The sequence below is a fragment of the Saccopteryx leptura genome, chromosome X (genome assembly GCF_036850995.1).
Source record: "Saccopteryx leptura isolate mSacLep1 chromosome X, mSacLep1_pri_phased_curated, whole genome shotgun sequence".
NCBI lineage: Eukaryota > Metazoa > Chordata > Mammalia > Chiroptera > Emballonuridae > Saccopteryx > Saccopteryx leptura.
In genome coordinates, this window is record NC_089516.1 from 65,409,386 (window position 1) to 65,426,134 (window position 16,749).

General features: G+C 42.4%; 1 protein-coding gene across 1 annotated transcript in view; it reads right to left on the bottom strand.

Annotated features, from left to right (window-relative positions):
• Window positions 1–2,365: 2,365 nt before the first annotated feature.
• TAF1 (TATA-box binding protein associated factor 1) overlaps window positions 2,366–16,749 on the bottom strand; it is a 114,223-nt gene continuing 99,839 nt past the window's right edge. Inside the window, exon 38 of the mRNA XM_066357606.1 lies at window positions 2,366–2,748. Coding sequence (XP_066213703.1) covers window positions 2,634–2,748 — 115 coding nt within the window. The 3' untranslated portion in view covers window positions 2,366–2,633. The remainder of the gene's footprint in view (window positions 2,749–16,749) is intronic.

The window sequence follows — 16,749 nt, forward strand, 5'->3', positions numbered from 1 at the left end:
TCTTTTGAAGTGCACACGGTAATTTTTTTTAGGATAAACCACATGTTAGGATGAAAAACAAGTCTCAATAAATTTAAGAAGACTAAAATCCTATTAAGTATCTTCTCTGACCATATTGGTATGAAACTAGATATTAATCACAAAAGAAAAAAAACACAAAGACATGGAGAATAAATAAGATGAATAGGTTAACAGTGAGATCAAGAGATGCTTTGAACAAATGAAAATGAGAACACAACAACCCAAAATCTATGAAACACAGTGAAAGCAGTCCTGAGAGGGAAATTTTATAGCATTATAAGCCTCCCGCAGATAAGAAAAATCCAAATAAACAACCTAACTTTACATTTAAAGGAACTAAAGAAGAAAAACTAGCAGAGCCCAAATTAAGTAGAATGAAGGAATAATAAAGATCAGAACAGAAATAAACAAAACAGAGCCTGCCTGACCAGGCGGTGGCGCAATGGATAGAGCGTTGGACTGGGATGCAGAGGACCCAGGTTCGAGACCCCAAGGTCGCCAGCTTGAGCGCGGGCTCATCTGGTTTGAGCAAAGCTCACCAGCTTGAACCCAAGGTTGCTGCCTCCAGCAAGGGGTTACTCGGTCTGCTGAAGGCCCGTGGGCCCACGTTCAAGGCACATATGAGAGAACAATCAATGAACAACTAAGGTGTTGCAACGCGCAATGAAAAACTAATGATTGATGCTTCTCATCTCTCTCCGTTCCTGTCTGTCCCTGTCTATCCCTCTCTCTGATTCACTCTCTGTCTCTGTAAAATAAATAAATAAATAAATAAATAAATAAATAAATAAATAAATAAAATTTAAAAACAAAAAAACCCAGAGCCTAAAAAACAATATAGGCCCTGGCCAGTTGGCTCAGTGGTAGAGTGTCGCCCTGGCGTGCAGGAGTCCCAGGTTTGATCCCCGGCCAGGGCACACAGGAGAAGCACCCATCTGCTTCTCCACCCCTCCCCTTCTCCTTCCTCTCTGTCTCTCTCTTCCCCTCCCACAGCCAAGGCTCCATTGGAGCAAAGATGGCCCGGATGCTGAGGATGGCTCTGTGGCCTCTGCCTCAGGTTCTAGAATGCCTCTGGTTGCAAGAGAGTGACGCCCCAGATGGGCAGAGCATCACCCCCTGGTGGGCGTGCTGGGTGGATCCTGGTCGGGCACATGCGGGAGTCTGTCTGACTGCCTCTCCCATTTCCAACTTCAGAAAAATACAAAAAATAAAAAAATAAAAATAAATAAATAAAAAACAATACAACAGATCAATGAAACCAACAGCTGATTCTTTGAAAAGACAAACAAGATTAACAAACCTTTAACCACACTCATCAACAAAATAAGAGAGAGAACCCAAATAAATAAAATAGAATATCTGACTCCATAGAAATACAAGGGACTGTAAGAAAACATTATGAATACAAACAGCTATATGCCAACATATTGGACAATCTCAATGAAATGGAAAAAATTCCTAGAAATATACAGTCTTCCAAAACTGAATCAGTGAGTATGAGAGAATCTGAATAGTCAGGTTAGAACTAGTCAAATTTAATCAGTTAAAAAAAAAATCTCCCAACAAGAAAAGTCCTGAACCAGATGGCTTCACAAGAGAATTTTGCCAAACATTCAAAGAAGAACTAATACCATTCCTTCTCAAACTATTCACGAAATTCAAAAGGAAGGAAGACTCCTAAGTTCATTTTACCAAGCCAGCATTATTTTAATTCCATAACCAGATAAAAATATGACAAAGAAAGAAAATTAGAGGCCAATATCCCTGATAAACATAGATGCTAAAATCCTCAACAAAATATTAGCAAACTAAATCCAACAACATGTTAAAAAAGATCATACACTGCCCTGGCCAGTTGGCTCAGTGGTAGAGCATCAGCCTGGCGTGCAGAAGTCCCGAGTTCAATTCCCAGCCAGGGCACACAGGAGAAGTGCCCATCTGCTTCTCCACCCCTCCCCCTCTCCTTCCTCTCTGTCTCTCTCTTCCCCTCCCGCAGCGAGGCTCCATTGGAGCAAAGATGGCCCGGGCGCTGGGGATGGCTCCTTGGCCTCTGCCCCAGGTGCTAGAGTGGCTCTGGTCGCAACAGAGCGACGCTCCGGAGGGGCAGAGCATCGCCCCCTGGTGGGAAGAGCGTCGCCCCCTGGTGGGCGTGCCGGGTGGATCCCGGTCGGGCGCATGCGGGAGTCTGTCTGACTGTCTGTCCCCGTTTCCAGCTTCAGAAAAATACAAAAAAAAAGAAAGATCATACACTATGCACTATGATCAAATGGGATTTATTCCAGGAATGAAGTGTTGGTATGATATCAGCAAATCAATTAACATAACACACCACATAAACAAAATGAAGGAAAAAAACCATATATTCTATCAATAAATGCAGAAAAAACATCTGATAAAATCCAACATCTGGCCTGACCAGGCGGTAGCACAGTGGATAGAGCTTCGGACTGGGATGCGGAGGACCCAGGTTCGAGACCCCGAGGTCTCCAGCTTGAGCGTGGGCTCATCTGGTTTCAGCAAAGCTCATCAGCTTGGACCCAAGGTCGCTGGCTTGAGCAAGGGGTTACTCGGGCTGCTGAATGCTTGCGGTCAAAGCACATATGAGAAAGCAATCAATGAACAACCAAGGTGTCCCAACCAAAAACTGGTGATTGATGCTCTTCATCTCTCTTCGTTCCTGCCTGTCTGTGCCTGTCTGTCCATCTCTTTGACTCTCTCTCTCTGTCTCTGTAAAAAAAAAAAAAAGAAAATAAAAATAAATCCAACATTCATTTATGATAAAAGCTCTCAGCAAAGTAGGAATAGAGAAAACATACTTCAACGTGATAAAGGCCGTATATGACAAACCCCACAGCCAATATCATAGTCAACAGATAAACGCTAAAAGTGTTTCCTTTAAGATCAGGAGTAAGCCTGACCAGGCGGTGGCGCAGTGGATAGAGCGTCGGACTGGGATGCAGAGGACCCGGGTTTGAGACCCCGAGGTCGCCAGGTTGAGTGCGGGCTCATCTGGTTTGAGGAAAAGCCCACCTTGAACCCAAGGTCGCTGGCTCCAGCAAGGGGTTACTTGGTCTGCTGAAGGCCCGCGGGCCCGCGATCAGGGCACATATGAAAGAGCAATCAATGAACAACTAAGGTGTTGCAACGTGCAATGAAAAACTAATGATTGATGCTTCTCATCTCTCTCCATTCCTGTCTGTCTGTCCCTGTCTATCCCTCTCTCTGACTCACTCTCGGTCTCTGTAAAAAAAAAAAAAAAATCAGGAGTAAGACAGTATGTCTGCTTTCACCACTCTTATTCAATACAGTACTGAAGTCCTAGCCACAGCAAGCAGACAAGAAGAATAAATAAAAGGCATCCAAATTGAAAGGAAGAAGTAAAACTGTCAGTATTTGCAGATGACATGATATTGTGTATAAAGAACATTGAAGATTCCACCAAAAAATTATTAGACCTGATAAATGAATTCATTAAAGTAGCTGGATACAAAATAAACATCCAGAAAGCAGTTGCATTTCTTTTTTATTTTTAAGATTTTATTTAAGCTTGACCTGTAGTGGTACAATGGATAAAAGTGTCAACCTGGAACAATGAGTTTGCTGGTTTGAAACCCTAGGCTTGCCTGGTCAAGGCACATATGGGAAGCAACTACTATAAGTTGATGCTTCCCATTTCTCCCCCCTTTCTCTCTCTCTCTCTCTCTCTCTCTCTCTCTCAAAATCAATAAATAAAATCTTAAAAAAATAAACTGACAAACAAAATAGAAACAGACTCATAGATAGAGAACAAAGTGACAGGTGCCAGGAAGTGGGAGTAGGGGTGTTGGGTGAAAAAGGTGAAGGACTGAGCAAAAAATAAAATAAAACTTCATAGACAGACAACAGTATGTTGATTACCAGAGGGGAAAGGGGAGGCGGGTAGGAAATGGAGAAGGGGGATGAATGGTGATGGAAGGAAACTTGACTTGGGGTGGCAAACACACAATATAATATACAGATAATATACTATAGAATTGTACACCTGAAACGTATATAATTTTATTAACTAATATCACCACAATAAATTCAATAAAAAAGATACATCACCTCAAACCTGTCAGAATGGCTATCATCAATAAATCCAAAACAATAAGTGATGTTGATGATGTAGAGGAAAGGGAACCCTTGTTGGTGGAAATGCAGACTGGTGTAACCACTGTAGCAGACAGTATGGAGGGTCCTCAACAAATTAAATATAGAACTGTCTTATGGCCCAACAATTCCACTTCTGTGTATATATCCAAAGAACCATGAAACACTAATTTGAAAGAATATATCCTGTGTTCACTGGAGTGTTATTTACAATAGCCAAGTTCTGAAAGCAGCCCAAGTGCCCACCAATAGATGAGTGGATAAAGAAGATGAGGTACATATTTATAATGGAACATTACTCAGCCGTAAAAAAGAATGAAATATTACTATTTGCAACAGCATGGATGGGCCTAGAAGGTACTAATAAGTTAGAGAAACACAAATACAATATGATTTCACTTATAAGTGGACTCTAAAGAACATAACAAATGAACAAGCAAAACAGAAACAGACCCATAGACAGACAATAGACTGACGGCTGCCAGACGGGAAGGGAGTTGGAGGTTAGGTGAAAGAGGTGGGGCGATTAGGAAGCACAGATAGGCAGTTACAGAACAGTCATGGGGATGTCAAGTACAGCACAGGGAATATAGGCAATGATATTGTAATAAGTATGGATGGTGTAAGGTGGATTACTAGAAATATCAGAGGAAATCACTTTGTAAAGTAAAGGATTGTCTAACTACTATGCTGTACACACCCCAAATTAATACAAAATAATATTGAATGTAAACTGTAACTGTAAAATAAAATTTAAAGTTCTTTTAGAAAAAGATTTATTGTAAGAAATAGGCTTACAGCTTGACCAGGCAGTGGCACAGTGGATAGAGAGTTGGACTGGGACGCGGAGGGACCCAGGTTTGAAACTCCGAGGTTGCTGGCTTGAGCGCGGGCTCATCTTGTTTGAGCAAGGCTCACCAGCTGGAGCCCAAGTTCGCTGGCTTGAGCAAGGGGTCAATCGCTCTGCTGTAGCCCGCCGGTCAAGGCACACGTGAGAAAGCAATCAATGAACAACTAAGGAGCCGCAACAAAGAATTGATGCCTCTCATCTCTCTCCCTTCCTGTCTGTCTGTCCACATCTGTCCCTATCTGTCTCTCTCTCTCTGTCTCTGTCAAAAAAAAGAAAGGAAGGAAGGAAGGGAGGGAGGGAGGGAGGGAGGGAGGGAGAGAGGAAGGAAGGAAGGAAGGAAGAAAGAAAGAAAGGAAGGAAAGAAAGAAAAAAAGAAAGAAAGAGGCTTACATAGTTGTGGAGGCTGGCTAGACAAGTCCAAAATTCATAGGGCAGTCTATGAAGAAGGGCAGGCCGAAACTCAGACACAGTTCAAAGCTACTGTTCACAGCAGGAATTTCTTCATTAGAGAAGCCTCAGCTCTGCTCATTTAAAGTTTTTTAAATTTATTAATTTTAGAGAGAAGGAGGAAGGTAGAAAGACAGAGAGAAATATCAGTGTTGTTCCATTTATTTATGCATTCATTGGATGATTCTTTTTTTTAATAGGTTTTTCCATTGATTTGAGAGAGAGAGCAAGGGAGGAGGGAAGGAAGAGAGAGAGAGAAGCGTCAACTCGCTGTTTCACTTATTTGTTCCTTTTAGTAGTGTACTCAGTGATGACTTCTCATATGTGCCCTGACCAGGGATCAAACCAGTGACCTCATAGAGCCCGGATGACACTCTGCTTACTGAACCATTCGGCCAGGGCCTCATTGGTTGATTCTTATATGTGCTCTGACCAGAGAAGAACCCGCAACCTTGGGTATCAGGACGATGCTCTAACCAACTGAGCTCAACTCCACTCTTAAAACCTTTCCACTGATTGGATCAGGACCACCCAGATTATCTAGAATAATCTCCCTTATTTAAAGTGTCAATGGGTTATGGACTTTAATCACGTCTACAAAATATCTGCACAGTAACACCAAAATTAGTTTGATTCAATAAGTGGGGATTGAGTGAAGTGTTTAAAGACTTTTATTGGAAATAAATATCTAACAATAAAAAAATAAATGGGGACTATAGCCTAACCAAGTTGACATATCAAAAGACGATCACAAAGGAGGAGGAAGAAGAGAGAGGCAAAGAAAGAATGAGAAGGGAAAGGAAAATAAGAAGGGGTTAAAGGAGAATAAGGAGGAGGAGGGGGAGGGGAAGAGGAAGAAATAGGAGACAGACATGCCAGGAGAGGTTTTCCATAACCAAAGTTATGATAATAAGTACAAGAATATGAAAAAAATAGTAAGTTGAACCAGACACATTACACCACAGATACGAAGCATTCTCTGTGAAGGATTTATATAGATACACTAGACAAGATGTTTTATCACATACTCCAGAGAAGAAGAGGGAGGATTCTGTAAGTGAAACAAAAAGAAGAAACAGTTGCCCGTGGCAGCAGTAGCAGAAGTGGATGTGGGAGTGGTTGACTTGTTGCTGATGATGTTAAGGGAGCCAGGGCAGGGGGTGTGGGGGAGCCTCCTCAGGGCTCAAAAGCCGAGTGCCACGATGCTGAGAACCTGAAACTAGTACAAGATAGTATTAAATGTAAACTGTAATTGAAAAAAAAAAATTTTAAGTCATACTGCCATAGTATTTTGATCTAGAAATTCCATTTTAAGGGATGTATTCTATATTTATTTATTCTCTTTATAGTTTATATATTATCCTATGTATAGTCTATAAATATATGTTTGAAATGACAGCTGTACAAAAATATTCACTGAGACCATTGATTTGAGAGCTAAAACTCGGAAGTAACCTAAACGTCCCCCAGTAAGAAATTGATTAAATAAACCATGGGACAGCTGGCAGGTGGCACTATGTAGACTGACTCAGAAGATCTCCAGCACATGCTGTTACGTGAATAAAGGATTGCGCAAAACAGTGATCATATAATGCTCTAATTTGTGTTTTTTCATGGAATATATAGGTATATATTGATAAATGTATCAAATATTTCTGGAAAAAATGATAACTGGAGGGGAAGTGAATTGGGGGATAGAGAGGGAAGAAAAACTTACTCTTTATCACATACCTTTTAATAGATTTTAATTTTTGTACTATACATTATGTATACAAAAATTAAATGCTGTATGTAATGTTGAAAGGGGATGAGGTGCTGTTTTCCCAAACTGTGAATCTGAAGAATGTCATAGAGAAAGACAGAGAGAGGGACAGATACAGACAGACAGACAGAAAGGGAGAAAAATGAGAAGTATTAAGTCTTTGTTGCGGCCCCTTAGCTTTTCAGTGATTGCTTTCTCATATGTGCCTTGACTAGGGGGCTACAGCAGAGCGAGTGACCCTTTGCTCAAGCCAGTGATCTTGGGCTTCAAGCCAGCAACCTCAGGCTCAAGCCAAAAACCATGGGGTCATGTCTAGGATCCCACATTCAAGCCAGCGACCCCGGGCACAAGCCAGATGAGCTCGCACTCAAGCTGGTGACCTTGGTGTTTCAAACCTGGGTCCTCTGCATCCCAGTATGATGCTCTATGCCACTACCCGGTCAGGCTCTATCAAACTTTCTGATGTCTGTCTGCTCCTGTTGCTTCCAACAGCACTTGTACAAGTAACTTACAAAGTGCTTCTCAGGAATGACGTCTGGGCAAAAACTGACAACCTTGAAAGCGTAAGGGGGCATTTCTATTTTTTCCTCAAACTGAAAGCAAAGGGTTTGGAAGAGCAGGAAGGATATGAACAGTGGTGAACACATAGCGGTTTGATAGTGTCAGAGAAGACAATTTGGCCTTTCAGACCATGACTTAAGATATTAGAATGAAATGGTTTTTCTGCTACATAGAGAGCACATTTTATAAAGGCTAGAGACATCCTAATCTGATTATATGGATTTTAAACAGAAAACAAAGTAAGAGTTAGAAATATGGCCTGACCTGTGGTGGCGCAGTGGATAAAGCATCGACCTGGAAATGCTGAGGTTGCCGGTTCAAAACCCTGGGCTTGCCTGGTCAAGGTACATATGGGAGTTGATGCTTCCTGCTCCTCCCCCCTTCTTTCTCTCTGTCTCTCTCTCTGTCTCTCTCTCTCTCTCGCCCTCTCTAAAAATGAATAAATAAACTCTGTCAATTAAAAAAAAAAGAGTTAGAAATATGTTCAAGTGAAACTAAAATGGATTGAAATGGAACAAATTAAGAATGGCTTGAAGAAGGAATGACAGGCCTGACCTGTGGTGGCGCAGTGGATAAAGCATCAACCTGGAAACGCTGAGGTTGCCGGTTCAAAACCCTGGGCTTGCCTGGTCAAGGCACATATGGGAGTTGATGCTTTCTGCTCCTCCCCCCTTCTCTCTCTCTCTCTCTCTCCCCTCTCTATAATGAATAAATAAAATCTTTAATAAAAATAAAAAAGAAGGAATGACAGTTCCATATTCTACCCTTATTTCAGGGGGTACGTTCCAAGACCACCAGAGGATGCCTGAAACCTCAGATTGTACTAACCTCTATACACAGGGTGGAGCAAAAGATTTACAGTTGTGAGTATGTGAAACACAGAGTTTATTTGCTTTGTTTGTTTTTCAGAGAGAGAGAGGAAGGGAGATAAGAAGCATCAACTCGTAGTTGCGTCACTTTAGTTGTTCACTGATTGTTTCTCTTATGTGTCTTGACCACAGGCCTCAAGTTGAGCCCGTGACTTCTTGTTCAAGCCAGCGACCTTGGGCTCAAGCCAGCAACCACAGGATCATGTCGATGATCCCACACTCAAGCCAGTAACCCTACACTCAAACCAGATGAACCCATGGTCAAGCCAGCAACCTTGGAGTTTCAAACCTGGATCCTCAGTGGCCCAGGTCAATGCTCTATCCACTGCGCCACCACCGGCCAGGCAGTTTATTTTTGCATTGTTATTTGCTGTGTTAGTTTCCACACAAACAACTATAAACCTACTTTTGCCCCACCCTGTGTACTGTTTTTTCCTGTACATACATACCTATGATAAAGTTTAAATTATAAATTAAGTGCAGTTAGAGATTAACAATAATAATAAGAAAATAGAATGGTTATAAGACTATACTGTGATAAAAATTATGTGAACGTGGTCTCTTTCTCTATGATGATCAATCTTATAACGAAGGCAGCTACTCAGTGCCTCAAGGGCAGGGAGCCCAGAGACGCTGGACAAAGGGGTGACTCATGTCCCAGGTAGGACGGAGTGGCATGACTCAAGATTTCATCATGCTTCTCAGAATGACACAAAATTTAAAACTTAAAAATTGTGTATATCTGGAATTTTCTATTTAATATTTTCAAACTGTGGTTAATTGCCGGTAACTGAAACCAAGCAAAGCAAAGTTATAGATAAGGGGAGACTATATAAAGGAGGTGTTGCCATCTTTACAAGACTGGAAAAGAGGTAAAAACTAATATTTAGAGCTCCACATGTTCTTTTTCTTACACAAAACCCCTCAACTTGTTTTCCCCACTCATTGCTTTCCTCAGAGTCCTTTCTGCTATGTCCTCTGGAGCTCCAGTTCCATGAAAAGCAGACTATCCTACACCCTGGTTTGTGTCACTGCACTTTACCACCCACTCCTTCCCTTATCTGAATTGCGACCCTCTCCTGCGGCCCTGTTTTCCTGCAGCTCTCCCCCAGGAGACTGCTTCTTCTCTCTTTTTTTTTTTTTTGTATTTTTCTGAAGCTGGAAACGGGGAGAGACAGTCAGACAGACTCCCGCATGCGCCCAACCGGATCCACCCGGCACGCCCACCAGGGGGCGACGCTCTGCCCACCAGGGGGCAATGCTCTGCCCCTCCGGGGCATCACTCTGCTGCGACCAGAACCACTCTAGCACCTGGGGCAGAGGCCAAGGAGCCATCCCCAGGGCCCGGGCCATCTTTGCTCCAATGGAGCCTCGGCTGCAGGAGGGGAAGAGAGAGACAGAGAGGAAGGAGAGGGAGAGGGGTGGAGAAGCAGATGGGCGCTTCTCCTGTGTGCCCTGGCCGGGAATTGAACCCGGGACTTCTGCACGCCAGGCCGACGCTCTACCACTGAGCCAACCGGCCAGGGCTGCTTCTTCTCTTATACTCTGACTACCACAGGGACGAGGAGTTGGGGAACAGATAAGGGAAGCTTTCCCCCTGCTCCCAGAAGCCAAGTTCACCAATACAGGTGAACAATTTCTGTTCCTTTGAAGCTCATGGTATCTGGCTTTATAACTGTCCATACAACTTTAAACTATCATCCGAGCCTCCTTATTCGGTAAGAATAATTTAATCTAGCTTTCAGTATTCCTTTCTACCCCATGTCCTGTCATCAGGTAGAAAACTCCAGAATTGATCTAGATGACCATCTGACCCCTAGCTTTCCAACTTCTTGACTTTCTCAATTGGCATCAAGAAAATTCTCAAATTCTTTAGTATGACAGACAACATCTTTCAAATACACTTACCAGTCTTCATTATTTCTTGACATGGCTTCTTAGGTACTTTATATTCCAGCTATAGGAAACACCTGACAGTTTCCCAAAGCCACTGATAACTTATTCCTCTAGGCTCTTCCCATTCTCATCCCTCCATAGCACCAATTTCCTCCCCCACCTGATTTGCCTATTGAGCAGCCATATGAACGATGCATTTAATGATCTAGCTTTCCATTTCCTATCCTACCTTTACTCCAGGAACTCTGTTCTCTGTCACATTTCAGCCCTCACTCTTACAGCCACAGCCTGGGATTCTTCATTGCCCAGAGAAATATGACATCTAAAATCTTTTTTTTTTTTTTGTATTTTTCTGAAGCTGGAAACGGGGAGAGACAGTCAGACAGACTCCCGCATGCGCCCGACAGGGATCCACCCGGCACGCCCACCAGGGGCGACGCTCTGCCCACCAGGGGGCGACGCTCTGCCCCTCCGGGGCGTCGCTCTGCCACGACCAGAGCCACTCTAGCGCCTGGGGCAGAGGCCAAGGAGCCATCCACAGCGCCCGGGCCATCTTTGCTCCAATGGAGCCTTGGCTGCGGGAGGGGAAGAGAGAGACAGAGAAGAAGGAGGGGGGGTGGAGAAGCAAATGGGCGCTTCTCCTATGTGCCCTGGCCGGGAATCGAACCCGGGTCCCCTGCACGCCAGGCCAACGCTCTACCGCTGAGCCAACAGGCCAGGGCCGACATCTAAAATCTTAACCCCGGTCTCACAAAAAGCCAGAGAGGACTATCACTTGTGGCCAAAATTGACTAATTTATCCTCCTACCTGAAACAACAACAACAACAAATAAACAAACTATGAAACAACAGTTTTCAGACATTCAACATTGGGCAGTACATGATAATAATCACAGAGAGAGGAAAAACAAACAAGACAAGTCTTTTGATTGTGCTAACATACTGTCTGGAGATAAAGTCTAAGACACAGGGCAGAGAGGTGAAACCCAGATGGTGCCCAGTAGTCTCTCTGGTCTGAGAAGACAGAGTTGGGACCCCAGGGAGGCCAAGGTAGCTAAGGTTCACAGGACGGAGTGCTGGAGAGCAGAAGCTGCATAAAGAGAAAGTCCTGGAGATCTGCAGAGGATGCCCCTTGAGTCTTCAACTGAGTATTGGTTAGTGAATGCACATAAAGCTGCAACCTAAAGTTGGAGAAAGAACCACCTGAAAAGATTAGAAAGAAAAATACTCAAAGTTCACAGTGGGACCAGATAACTTGTATTCACACCAGCCAGGTTTTGCCTCAGTAGTGGAGTAAAATTAGCCTGAGACTAACAGATTGCTTTGACTCTGGCTTTGAAAAAAATTTTTAAAAGCTAGCCTCAAAAAAATTAAATTGTTTCCAAGTAACTTAACTTTCCAAAACAAAGCTTAAGTACATTTACAGTAGTACAGAAATATCAAGCGACTGCCAAGGTAGAATTTGCAATGTCTGGCATCTAGTGAAAAATTAACAGACATGCAAAGAAGCAGGAAAATATAACCCATAATAAAGAGAAAAATCAACAATTGAAACAGACCCAGAAATGACACAGGTGATAAAGTTAGTAGACAAGGACAATAAACATAACTATCTCTGACTCTCTCTGTCTCTGCCACAAAAAAAACAAAAACTCTTCAAAAAAAATTGTAGAGAATATTTCCTAACTCATTCTACAAAGCCATCATACTCTGATGCCAAAGGCAGACAAAGACACACAAAAAACCCAGAAATTGATGTTCCTTAAGAATATAAATGCAGACACTACAACAAAATAATAGAAAACCAAATTTAGCAGCATATTAAAAGTATTATACACCATGACTAAGTGGGATTTAACCCAGGAATGCAAGGATAGTATAAAATATAAAAATCAATCAATGGCCTGACCAGGTGGTGGCACAGCAAATAGAGCATGACCCTGGGAAGCTAAGGACCCAGGTTCGAAACCCCAAAGTTGCCAGCTTGAGCGTGGGCTCATCTGGCTTGAGCTGAGGCTCACCAGCTTGAATGCAGGGTCACTGGCTTGAGTGTGGGATCAAAGACATGACCAATGGTCACTGGTTTGAGCCCAAAGGTCATTGGCTTGAGCAAGGTGTCACTGACTCAGCTAGAGCCCCTAGTCATGGCACATAGAGAAAGCAATCAATGAACAACTAAGGTGCTGTAATGAAGAATTGATGTTTCTCATCTTTTTCTCCCTTCCTGTCTGTCTGTCCCTCTGTCCCTCTCTCCCTCCTTCTCTCTCTCTCACTAAAAAAATAAAACTAAAATAAATAAATCAATGTAATACACCATATTAAGAGAATGAAGAAGACCTGTGGTGGCACAGTGGATAAAGTGTCGACTTGGAATTCTGAGGTCACAGGTTTGAATCCCTAGGCTTGCCTGGTCAAGGCACATATGGGAGTTGATGTTTCCTGCTCCTCCCCCTTCCTCTCTCTCTTTCCTCTATAAAAACAAAACAAAACAGAGAATGAAGAAAAAAGACACATCATCATCTTGATGCAGAAAGAGCATTTGGCAAAATCTAATACCTTTTCATGATACAAACATTCAATAAACTAGAAATAGAACTCCTAAACATCATAAAGTCAATATTTGAAACAACCACCACTAATATCATACTCACTAGTGAAAGACTAAAGTTTTTTCCAGAACAAAGCAAGAATGTCCACTTTCACCACTTCTATTTAACAAGGTACTGAAAATTATACCCAGAGGCATCAGGCAAGAAAAAGAACTACAAGGCATTCAAAGGGGAGAGGAAGAAACAAAACAAGCTCAATTCACAGATGACATGATTTTATACAGAATAAAAAGCACTAAAAAATCCACACATAAACCTGAAGACATTATGTTAGGTGAAATGAGTCAGTCACAAATGGACAAATACTGTAAAATTCCACCCGTATGAGGTAGTTAGAGTAGGCAAGTTCATAGATACAGAAGGTAGAATTGTTGTTACTAGGACCTGAGTGCAGAGGGAAATGGAATTATTGCTTAATGGGTACAGAGTTTCTATTTCAAATGATAAAAGGTATTAGAAATACAGTGGTGATGGTTGCACAACATTGTGAAAGCAGTTAATGCCAGTGAATTGTACACTTCAAAATGGTTAAAATGGTAAACTTTATGTATGTATGTATATATGCTTATATTTACCATAATTTAAAAAACACACACACACCACAGCACAGCATAACTACATTGCTTACAACTAGTGATAAGGAAAAAATCTTAAAAGGAACCAGAGGCAAAAAATTTGTTATGTACACAAGAATAAAGATAAGAATGACAACAGATTCCTTGTCAGAAAAAGAAAAATGCAAACCGGATGTCAGTAGAGCAACATCTGTGAAGTACTGAAGAAAAATATGCCAGCAGCTATGCTCAGTGGTGGCAAAGAATTGCAGGCGGCCAGGGGTGACACTGTTCTGGATGCTTTCCGACGGTTGTGGTGGTTGCACAGATGTATGCATGTGATAAAACAGCATACAACCGGCTCTCTCTCCTTTTCTCTCTCCTTCTCACCCAGGCACCTTTCCCCGCTCCTTCCCCCAGGCTTTCTTTCTCTAAGCCCACACAACCCAACTGGCTCACTTTTTCTACCTCTGACTTTTTTTCTTTTTATTTATTTTCATTGAATTTATTATGGTGACACCACCAGTTAACATAATTATACAGGTTTCTTTTTTACATTTTTAAGACTTTATCCATTTTAGGGAGGAGAAAGAGAGAGTGAGAGAAAGAAGGGGGGAGGAGCAGGAGACATCCACTCCCATATGGGCCTTGACCAGGGAAGCCCAGGGTTTCGAACCAGTGACTTCAGTGTTCCAGGTTGACACTTTATCCACTGTGCCCCCACAGATCAGGCATCTCTGTGACTTTCTAAAGAAATTTTGGCTCATATTTGAGTCTTCATTCTGAATTCTTACTTAGCCAGAACTAAAGTATAGAGGTTGCTAAAAAATATTTTTAAAAACAGCATAGAACCAAATACACACAAATGAGTGTATGTTAAGCTGGCAACATTTGAATAAGGTCTGGGACTTGTATCTGTGTCAATTTCCTGGCTGTATAGTGTCCTATGGTTATTTATGCAAGATGTTGCCATGGGAGGACCTGGGTGAAGGATACTGGGATTTCTGGTTTATTTGTTTTTTTTACAACTTTCTGTGAGTCTACAGTTACCTGAAAATAAAAAAGTTAAAGCAAAACCATAGATTTATTAGATTATTGCTCCTTTAGGTCAGAAAATTGGGTGATGCTTACCTGAGCTCTACAGCTCAGTCTCACAGGCTGCAATCAGAGTGTCGTTCAGGACTGCATTCATTTCCAGGTTCGATTAGAGCAAGCTCTGCTTTCCTGTTCATTCCATGACTGACAGCAATTCTAAGTTCTTTGTGCACTGTCGAACTAAGGGTCTCAGGTACTTACTATTTTGGCCTCTCCGTAGGTCAGCGCACAGCAATGGCAGCTGGTTTCCTCTGAGCGAGCAAGTAAGAGTGTGCTAGCAAGATGGAAATCACGAGCTTTTGTAAGTTAGTCTTGAAAGCAACATTCCATTGCCTTTGCTGTATTCTATCTTGTTAAGTCCAGCCCGCAGTCAAGAGGAGAGGATAATAACAAAGGCAAGAATACCAGGAGGGGCCCTGGCCGGTTGGCTCAGCGGTAGAGCGTCGGCCTGGTGTGCGGGGGACCTGGGTTCGATTCCCGGCCAGGGCACATAGGAGAAGTGCCCATTTGCTTCTCCACCCCCCCCTCCTTCCTCTCTGTCTCTCTCTTCCCCTCCCGCAGCCAAGGCTCCATTGGAGCAAGGATGGCACAGGCGCTGGGGATGGCTCCTTGGCCTCTGCCCCAGGTGCTAGAGTGGCTCTGGTCATGGTGGAGCAACGCCCCGGAGGGGCAGAGCGTCACCCCTGGTGGGCGTGCCAGGTGGATCCTGGTCGGGCGCATGCGGGAGTCTGTCTGACTGTCTCTCCCCGTTTCCAGCTTCGGAAAAAAAAAAAAAAGAATACCAGGAGGTAGGAATCATTGGATGTCATCTGTCCACCAGAGTAGCCAAAGAAAATACTTTAAAGAGTGAATAATAAGTTCATTTGGCCTGATCTATGGTGGCACAGTGCATAAAGTGTCGACATCAAGTGCTGAGGTCGCTGGTTCAAAACCTTGGACTTGTCTGGCCAAGGCACATATGGGAGTTGATGCTTCCTGCTTCTCTCCTCCTTCTCTCTCTCTCTCTCTCCCCCTCTCTAAAATGAATAAAGTCTTAAAAAATAAAATAAAATAAGGTTATTTAACCCTTCAGAGAGAATTAAATGCATAGTAATTAAAACAGTGTTATAGTGCTCCAGAAATAAACAAAAAGATTAAATACAACTAAATTGAGCTCAGAAAATACAAGCATTGTTTAGAGCAAAAAACTAGAAAACTAAATGGCCACAATAGGATGTTAAAAAAATGAGGCAAACAGAAATCTGAATAAAGATTGGTGGATTGTATCAGTGTCAATAGCCTTATTGTGATATTATACTATAGTTTTGCAAAATGTTGCCAGTAGAAACTGGACAAAGTATACAGTATATTTCTTAAAATTATCACAAAAATTTTTTCAATTAAAAAAAGAATGAGCCTGACCTGTGGTGGTGCAGTGGGATAAAGCATCGACCTGGAACACTGAGGTTGCCGGTTCGAAACCTTGGGCTTGCCTGGTCAAGGCACATATGGGAGTTGATGCTTCCTGCTCCTCCCCCTTCTCTCGCTCTCTCTTTCTCTCCCCCCCCCTCTAAAAATCAATAAATAAAATATTTAAAAATAAAAAAAATAAAAAAGAATGAGGTGCCTTGGCTAGGTAGGTCAGAGCATCGTCCCAATATACCAAGGTTGCAGATTCGATTCTCAGTTAGGGCACATACAAGAATCAACCCATGAATGTGTGAATAAGTGGAACAATAAACTAATGTTTCTCTCTCTCTCTCTTTCCCTTCTCCTTTGTCTAAAATTAACTGATAAAAAATTGAAAAACATAATGAGGTGTGTGTGTGGATGGAGACATTTACAATATATTAAGTGTAAAAAGGAAGTTGCGGAATATATGTAGTAGGATCTTTTTGATAAAAATTTATATTATTTCTGCCTGACCAGGCGGTGGCGCAGTGGATAGAGCGTCGGACTGGGATGCAGAAGGACC